At 32.1% G+C, this 9,936-nt stretch overlaps 1 protein-coding gene across 1 annotated transcript; it reads left to right on the top strand.

Annotated features, from left to right (window-relative positions):
• Positions 1-5,762: 5,762 nt before the first annotated feature.
• On the top strand, positions 5,763-9,637 carry LOC142619753 (actin-depolymerizing factor-like). Its single transcript, XM_075793014.1, has 3 exons — positions 5,763-6,099; positions 7,011-7,276; positions 9,101-9,637. Exons 1-3 carry the CDS (start codon positions 6,076-6,078, stop codon positions 9,249-9,251), a joined length of 441 nt encoding a protein of 146 aa, XP_075649129.1. The 5' UTR covers positions 5,763-6,075; the 3' UTR covers positions 9,252-9,637.
• Positions 9,638-9,936: the final 299 nt, after the last annotated feature.

Below are 9,936 nucleotides of genomic sequence, written 5' to 3'. Positions count from 1 at the left end.
CTATCGTCGCCGTCGTGCTTTGTTGCTTTCCATTTTGGTCAAGTGCCCCTTTTGCCGCTTCAGCGCTGCAAGTGGAATGGCCCTGTCCACCTTTTATTGGAGACCAAGAACGTGCCCCCATAGACTTTAGCCACTCACCATACTGACATACCACCTCGCCTCCATTCTTCGACGTTGCAAAGAAGCCAGCACAGTGGCAAACATCATGTCCCAGCAAGCCACGATAATGATAGAACATCGGGAGCCGCTCATATCTGTAGGTAACCCAAGTATGACCACCTTTCGAGCCTGCTATGAATCCACCTCTCCGGATCGGTTTTGCTATTGGGAGTGCAACCTTAACCCTCAAAAAGAGGTTCTAATACTCGTGTTTTTTCCTCCTCTCAATTTCCTCCACAACCCCTAATCTGCTTCCCACCTCTTCCGCCACCTTAGGGGATACCATATCAAATGGGGCCCCCCAGATTTGGACCCATAAAGAAACAAACTCAAATTTCACGTTTTTGGCCGTCATACCTTTTTGCCACCTACGTAGCATTAGGACTTGGTTGTCAAAATACCAAGGACCCCCTTTGAGCACCCTTTCCATGTCAAAGTTCATATGAAATTTGAATTGGAAGAGGTTTGAACCAACTTCCATAATTTGGACTCCATCGTGTAAACCCCACGCTTTCTTTAGAGTATAATGAGCCGCCCTCTTGTTAAAGGGTTTCTACGTAAGAAATTTTCCAATTAAACTTTGCGCACAACTTTCAATCTCATCCTTTCTTTCTTCATCTGAAACCACTATAACTTCTTCCTCCTCCGTGGCAAGTTTCATGTTCTCTAAAGTATTGATCAAGTCGTCTACCATCACACCCAACAAGGAAAAGACAAACCCTCAGTACAAAACCAAGGGACAGAGTAAACTCGTTAAGAAACAAGAGAGAGAGCTCCTACCTAGAGGAGAGAGATGGCGCCAAAAAATTAAAGAAGGTATACTACTTTACGTTATGTTTATTTTCATGAAAAACCTTATGTGAAGATAATTTTTTATGTTTTCCTATGTTTGGTAACATAAGAAAAAATAAGTAAATTGAAAACTATCTCTACTCATTAGAAAACCTTATTAACACCATGACTTCTTATTTTAGAGGTTTTTTTTTTTTTTTGAGAGAGAATTTGAACCTATGACGTCCGCTCCTGATGATAGTTCTTTATCATCAGACCAAGACACCAATCAATTTTTGGTGTAGGTAGGGATTGAGCCCTAGATCTCTTATACAACCATCAGAGACTTTACTAGTTGAGCTAACTGGAATGTGGATTTAATAGAGAGAGAAAAATAAAGCTCCTAACCATTGTGGTAGGTGAGATCCTAATAAGGTATGTTAACTAGCTTTAGGTATGATTTATTACAATTCTATATATGTACATGGCACACATTATGGTATGTTTGTTTGACAATAATTTAAGATGAAAACTAAAAATGTTGGGAGTTACCAAATTTATAGGTGTTTGGTATACTAATATTGTGAGAGTTTAAAGATCTCGGGATATCTCAAATTCTAACATGTTATGGGATTTTAAAGTCCCATTTAAAATTATGAATTCTAATCTCTCATAACTTGCTCTTAAATATAAATATAATAAATCAAGCCTAAAATTAGTTAACATTCCTTATTAAGTCTCTTGCCAAAGGCCTTGTAGCTGAATTGACATCCCCCCTGCACAAAGTGCTTAAGAGTCTAGGGGAAATGGTTCGAGCTACGGGGTTAGCAGCATGTTGTAATTATCTCTCAAATAAAAAGTCTCCTCTACCACACTCTCAAGGAAAAAAAAAAGAAGTCTAGTCTACCATAAAGATCTAGTGATTTTTTTTTCTCTTTCTATTATGTATGAAATTCAAAAAGACAAAATTTGACAACTCCACTCAATATCTTTTATTGGATATGAATTTTGATAAATCTACAATTGAATTATATTTTCTCTATCCTCCATTCTCTCTAAATTTTCAAAAGATAAAAATCAATAACTATGTCATTAATTAAATATTTAAATTTCAAATTTTTGTAGTCTAAAATTATGCATAAAAAATAAGTTTATAAATCAAATAATAAATAGTGGAAAAAGCTAACGTATGCCTTAAAGACATTGATTTAAAAATTATTTTTAGAAACTTTTCTTTATGGGAAAAGAAAAGGTAGATAAATATTTTTTTTTACAACTTTTTATATTTCTCGTGAAAGTGGTGTCAAAATTTTTATAAAATAGTTTATTAAAAATTATTATAATGGCCCCCGTAACCTGTTAACATGACCCATAAATAATATCTAATTGACATGTGTGTTTTGGTAAACATAATGAACATGCAATTTTTTGGTAAAAAAAAAAAATGCAATTCAAATATTAAAATTTTAAAATATGTAATTATGTTAATTTTTTTTAATATGAATTGTGGTGACATTTGTAAAACTAGTTTAATAGGAAAAAAACACGTTGAAAATATAGTTTATCAAGAATTCAAAGAATTAAGAATTTGAACTCATGTTGGTATATATATTTTTAGATGAGAATCTTAAATTTATAGGAAGTAAAAGCCTTACCAACCAAATGGGCCCTATAGGCCTTCAGCACCTTGTTGGAACTTAAGATGTTGTTTTTCTTCGTACTTCTCAGTCAATTAACCAAACAATTCTTAACCAATCACAAAGGCCTCACCTCACGGATTAAGTGCCAACTTGATGCCAAGGCATAAATTACACAGAACTTTTTAAAACAAATATCTCTCAGCTATTTCATGCCGTCCAACCATTACTAGTGAGCAATTAAAATGATGATAGACTTTGAACATAACAATTTTATTTATTTATTTAATACAATATATAAATTTTACTTTAATGCTATGTTTGGATATTGGGAAAATGAGGGAGAGTAGAGTAGAGGGAGGAAGAGTAATTAAATTACTTTGTTTGACTGTTGTTTAAGGAAGGAGGAGGAGGAGAGATTTGGAGGGGTTTGAACTACTTCTAACCCCTCATTTTTAATTCCCCCAAATTGGAGAGATTTGGAGGGAGAGTGGAGCATAAAAATACTTGACCAAATGAATTATCAAATTTACTCTAACTATATTAACAAAATTACAAATGAAAATATTAATTATTCCCTTCCCCCTTACTTAATTTTAAAAACATCCAAATAAGATGGATGATAACCATTCCCCTCTACTCTCTTCTCCACTACTCTCCTTCCTTTTACTCTCCTCTCTCTCAAAACTTCTAATCATAGCATAAGTGTATATGTGTGTAGCTCATTCTTAGATACTTGAACTCCAATCTTTGCCTTCCACATCCCACAAGCATTTACACTTAATGATCACCGCACTAACAATGCACGATGCACAACAATTTTATTAAAACCACTATATATAGTTGACACCATTTGTGTCAATATTGTCCACATAAATAATAAATAATGAGTAATTAATTATCAATTCTATTCCTAGTCCAATCCATACCAAATCAACAGTTTAACACCAATAGAAAAAATAAAAAGAAAAAAGAGTATACACTGGATGTGGGGTAAACCTTCTCCCATAGAAAATACACAATTGAAGGAGCAAATTTTGTACAATTAAAAATGTTTTCTTTGTCTTGGGTTCCAGTTAGCTCAATTGATAAAGTCTCTTATAGCGGTAAGTGATATGAAGTCAAATTCTATTTAATCAAAAACCGATTAATATCATAACTTAACGATAAGAGTAATTATCATGAAGTGGACGCTATAGGTTGAAATTTTATAATGTTATCTTTGTATTTGTCAATAGCTTGTGTCTCATCAAAACTTTTTGGTGTTTAATAGAGATCTCTAGAGTTCAGATCCCCCTTCTCAACTATTGAGAAATATGTTATATATTTTAAAATGTTATCAAGTTCTTTACTCTCCATTTGAACCATCCACTTTCATAATTAGCCATGTGTCTGACTTTTTTTTTTCAAAAATTTATTTATATATTTACTAAAAAAATAATTAATAAATTATATTTTAAAAAATCTGCCGAAGAACAAATAAACTAGAACCCATTTGATAAATATTATTTTTTAACATTTTGAAAACAAAGTTATTTATAATATATATAATACTAAAGACATTAACTTTCGGTTGAGCTTATATTATTTTGCTACAGGTTCTTTTGAAACCTTATACTTTCGTTATTCTATCATTTTTTTAATTAAGTTTAAATTCTATTTTATAGTTAAACTCTCCATTAAAATATTACCTAATAATATATTCTTTAAATAGTAGAGCATATAATTCCATAAAAAAAAACAAACATAATAAATACCTATTAATAGTTACCATAATTATTAAATTTTATAATTAAAAAAAGTGAAAACTTATATTTTATTAATTGTTTCCATGCATCGAATGAGTTATTGGCAAGTTTAAATAAATAAAAAATTTATATTAAAAAAGTGGTTACCTAACGGGTAACAAAATAGTATTACTTAAAAAATGGGGTTCAACACCACTGCGCATCCTTGGTGCGGTTGTCACTTCACAAGTATAAATGCTTGTAGAGTGTGGGGGGCAAGGGCCGGGATTCAAGTCTCCAGGAGGGAGCTTTACACACATATACACTTAGATTAGGTTAGAGTAGAAATTCTATCTTGTATAAAAAAATAGGGGTTCAGCTTAGATCTAGCATTGAGTGAACTCAACAAGATTCAGACACATTCAAAAGTGTTCACATATCGGCATATGTTAATTCAAGTACACTAAAGCACTAAACCCACGCTTGTGTCCTAAATAAAAAATAAAAATATCTAATCCACACACCCTTTATGTCCTAAGAATAAGAGTAGTCCTTTTATCCTGTGGTAATAATAATATTTAAAATCTTAATACACATTTCATATTGCACATTTCACATATATTATTTTTTGAAATTGTGCTTCACAATTTCACATTTATAAGCATTCACATTTCAAGATGTAAAAAAAGACTTATTTTATTTTTCCAAACACTAATTTATATATTTTACCAACCCATTGAATATTAATATCCAGGGATGCAAAAAAGTGTTTATTATACATTCTCAAAACCTACTTTATTTATTTTACCATTCATTTTACAACTTATCCGACATCTCAATTTCTATTTTTATCTATAACTCATTAAAATAATATAAACAAATCAATTCTTTCTCTTCCCTCTTTTTCTCTCACTCCATAAAAATATGTGTTTTTATTTTTACAACTAATGAACAGTAGGGTTGTATAATACAACTTTACTGTTCATAGTTGGCAAAAAAGTTTAGGTATCCATACCTGTTTAAAGTCCTCTTTTAGTATCTTGGTTGGTAAAAAAACAACCGGAAGTTTACATCTCAATGCTAATTCTTAAACAATATACCTAAAATCTTAATTCTTATTGTTACATACAACTCAATAAAATAATATTAACTATACAATGAAATAATATAAAATTTTTTGTTTCTCTCTCCTCTATTCCTCTCTCTCTTCAATTATATATATATATATGTATGTTTATAACCTTTGAACAGTATGTTATATATTTGAGAATGCACTATTTATAATTGCTTAAAAAAATCAATATATACCCAGATAAATTTGATTTTTGGGATGTTGGTACACCCCAATGTCAATGCTCTAACTAAAATCATATTTAAAAATACCATTTCCTTTTTTCTTTTTTTTAAATACCATTTCAATTTATGTAATAATCTCTACCACAGGGCGTGTTAAAAAGAGGGCGTTGAGAGTACATTATTCAAAATAATTGATTTTAAAAGAGTAGAGGCACCCGACATACGCTGGATAGGCACAGCAGTCCTGTGACTCAAAAAAAGTCCGAGATTAAGGAGAGGGATAGGAAATTGCAGTTCCCTTTGGTTGTTTGGCATTATTCTTTGTTGTCCAATTTATAAAAAGACTTCTTGGCTTTTCTTTTTCCATCCAAAACTTTTTCATCCGGGGGGTATACGTGCTATAAGGGTATACCCATCAGCTTTAGCTTCTTCTTCTTCTTCTTCTTCTTCTTCCATAGTATTATTATTATACTTTCTTCGTTACCATGTCTTTCAGATGGCTCAGCAGGGTATCTCTCTCTCTCTTGGACCTTCTTTTACTTTGTTTAAATTTTATTTGGTGGGTATAATTTTGGGACTATGTTGATTTTTAATTTATTGTTTCTTATCAGTGCAACTATTGAATATGAATCATGATCAATAAGATTATAAATTCATTTTTCGAGAAGATTTTTTTTTTGGTTAGAATATAATTTTGTAATCTTTGAAGATGTCCTGTTTCATCATGACATTTATTCAACTTGGATGATATTTTACACCACTTGTTTGAAGTTCATTTTGGCTTCTGATGAATCTTAGGAAAACAGGAAAAAAAAAAAAAGACTTTTTTTCCCCCTTTGGCTGGGGGAATTTCCTTTTTAAATAATTTTCTGTATTTTTGGTTCCCAGATAGAGCTTATATATTTGTTCTCTAATGGGGTTTCTTGTTCATTTATAATTTCGGTTGTAATTGATTTGATCAATTTTTGAATAATAGTCTTGAAACTATTTAGATCAATTATTTGTTTAATGAATCAAGGGGTGTTACTCCAACATTTTAGTGTTCTACTTACAATTGAGCATGAATCTACTTTTTAATCATGCTACCCACCTTGGAAGAAACTGAATTCTGGGTATGAATCAACATTTTAAGCGGGTGGTTTCGTGAAAAAAAGGACTGATCTTGTGATTTGAAGCATCTGATTGTGGTTTAATATGAATACTTTTTTAGATATGATCTTAGCTTGTAATAATGTTCATCATTAGACCTATTATATCATCAAATGTCAACTCTAAATTGGGAACCCAGGATACAACATCATCCATGACAACTTGTTGATGACAATCTTGTTTGCTAGAAAGGAATCAATAGCTATTACGCCTGTTATTTTTTAAGCTTCTATATGGAAATATTTCGTGATGCAATTTGAATGGTTTCCAGCCAAATGCTTTGTCCGGCATGGGTGTTGCTGATCACACCAAAAACACGTTTTTGGAATTGAAGAGGAAGAAGGTTCACCGTTATGTGATTTTCAAGGTTGATGAGGGTAAAAAGGAGGTAGTGGTTGAGAAGACCGGTGGTCCAGCCGAGAGCTATGATGATTTCACTGCAGCTTTGCCTGAGAATGATTGCCGATATGCTGTATATGACTATGATTTTGTGACTTCTGATAACTGTCAAAAGAGCAAGATATTTTTCATTGCATGGTAAGCTTTCGCCTATGATCCCTAACTATTCCATTTTGACTGGTATTATCACGTTTTCATCAAGAGGGTAATTAATGAATAAACATTTTGATCATCCTTGTGAGAAGTGGTAATTATCATTATAAATTTCTTTCATGTATGATCTAATTACAATAAAAAGAAAACCTTACAACCCACATTGCCTATGTCTATACTTATTGCATTCTTAAATTATTCTGATGCTTCTCTCTTTTGTATTTTACTACATCTTTGACCTGACTTCAACGTGTCCATGCAATTATAGTTACCTGCATCTATAAATACTTTCCTGAGATTTTCTATGTTAGTTCTTTTATGAAACCTCAAAAATTGATTGCTCTGCTACTTGATTAAAATTTTGTGTTAAAATTGAAGGCATTTTTACTCTGTTAATATCATGCTATCTTTATCTAATGTCATCCCCTAGCTTACTATAAGGTATTTCTGGGCATGCAAGCTTGTTTGGATTGCATCCTTTACAGGCTCAAGAATGAAAATAAGGAATTTTTTGCAAAAAAGCTGAAGTAGCTGCAAGCAACCATTTTTCTTCTATATGAATCTAACATGTAGAAAGTCCTGATGTGTCCAAGCTTTAATAGCTTCAGCATTCACATGTTATATCAAATTGCTGTTTCAGACTGCTAAAAGTGTCCTGATTATGTCTTCACTCACCCATTATCAACAGAAACTAAATAGTTCATTTTTTTTGTCATCCATATTTATGCATAATTTAATCAGTTGAACTTTGTTAACTCAGTAGTATTTGATGACTGTGCTTTCTGAAGTTTCCAAAATTATGTTTTAATTGTAGTCCACCTTCAAAGTTAAACAGGATAAATTGATATCTATCAGATGATGGGCTCACCGTGCATATGGCCATCAATGATATATTTTAGTTGTTTGGTTATGAGTACATGAATAAAGATTACTTCTTTACAAATTCCATTGCTTTATCTATCTATTAATTAACCATAAAGAACAGCCTTTGGGTTTGGGTATTACAAATCTGCTACTGATGTCAATGTTGTAGTTGTTCAAAACTTGTCATGAATTCCAATTTAAAACTTTCATGTAATGGAATTTGAACTCTCAGCTCTGTTTAGAATTTTATGTCCATTTTTTCACTTTGTTATTGATCAACTGAAAGGAAAACAAAGAAAAATAAGTTCTACTCTTGACAATCTGGTTCTGTATTTTGTGTCTGTTTTGATTTGTGGAAGGAATGGTATTGTGGCCAAGACCATATGCTGACCACTCTACCTCTTTTTCGTTTCTGTCATTTATATTTCCATCTTTTGAAAACTATTTTCCCATGATTTGTTTGAACCTTTAATTCTATATGTTATTTTATGAGAGGAGTACTTTTAAATTATCTAAAGCTATGATTTTTCAAGTGTCTGGAAGTTGCTTACATCAACGGTTTATAATTTTGTCCCACAGCAATGGCATTTTTTTCCATCTAGGTTGAAGAAAAATTACTAGTAAAATTGCTTGATATAAGTTTAACAAAACATCATCATAAGAACTTTAGAGATTTAAATAAAAACATTTATGATATGTTGGATTTGAAATGACATCTTAAATCTAGTCATTTTCAATCCACATAACCCAAATCATTCCATAGAGTTCATCAATAAGAAAAAAAAAAGTCATTTCATACCCTGTTCAAGTCATTTAAACTATAGTTTACAATCCAATCCTTCTATTGAAACTCCTATCCAAACAAATCAGTATTGTTATTGATTTCTGTAATTTTGCCATCAGAATTTCATTCTTAATTTATTCATTGCACAACATTGGTATCAGGGCTCCATCATCCTCTCGAATCCGTGCCAAGATGCTCTATGCTACATCTAGAGACAGGTTTAGACGGGAGCTGGATGGTGTCCACTATGAGATTCAGGCTACTGACCCCACAGAGATGGATCTTGAAGTGATCAAAGACCGAGCACACTGAATAATCTCTGCAGTTACTGAGTTTTGTTCAGTGGGGAAAAGATCTGATATCACTATGCCAACTTATGAATTAGTTATCCCTGTGCAGAACCCATTTTAGAAACAAGATAGTATTGCATGATCCGTGAATAAACTAACATCTGGGAGGCTCAAGGTTTAGGCTAATTTTTGCTGGAAACTGAGAGTCAATTTCCTTATTGATTACTACTTCTCAGGTGAAGATGGCTTTGTTAAAGGGAATCTAGAAACTCTAAATGTAAGTCATTATATTGATTTCATCTTTAAAGGATTGTCCTGTAAAAGGATATTTACAAACTCTTGTTGTATATCGTCTTATAAGTTTGGTTTCAGGGGATGCATTTGATACTGCCAAGTGCTGTTACTTAACTCTATTTCCAATATTGTTTATTTGTTTTCACCTGACATCTCCGAAGGATATTTTCACTTTGATTCAGGCACCATGTAAACAACATAGTTGAGAAATTGATTTCACCCAACACACAGCAAAATTCTAGTCCAGCATTGGCCTTATTTTTATTGTTTTTGAGAAAGACATTGGTCTTATTTTGGTTCGTAGAATACAAGAAAACAAATACACCCACCATAGTCCATAGCCCCAAGCTTTGCTTGCATGCATGGCAGTCTTCCTAGCGAACCAGAATATTTTGTGCCTTAGATCATCTGGC

The sequence above is a fragment of the Castanea sativa genome, chromosome 12, assembly GCF_040712315.1.
Source record: "Castanea sativa cultivar Marrone di Chiusa Pesio chromosome 12, ASM4071231v1".
NCBI classification, from domain to species: domain Eukaryota; kingdom Viridiplantae; phylum Streptophyta; class Magnoliopsida; order Fagales; family Fagaceae; genus Castanea; species Castanea sativa.
Note: the sequence above shows the minus strand (reverse complement) of the source record. Positions and strands in the feature narration are given on the sequence as shown.

Bases quoted from the DNA above. Each gene is read 5' to 3' on its own strand.
- LOC142619753 (XM_075793014.1), top strand. From the start codon at position 6,076: ATGTCTTTCAGATGGCTCAGCAGG. The intron at 6,100-7,010 runs GTATCTCTCTCT...AATGGTTTCCAG, and splicing joins CTTTCAGATGGCTCAGCAGG to CCAAATGCTTTGTCCGGCAT. The intron at 7,277-9,100 runs GTAAGCTTTCGC...CATTGGTATCAG, and splicing joins AAGATATTTTTCATTGCATG to GGCTCCATCATCCTCTCGAA.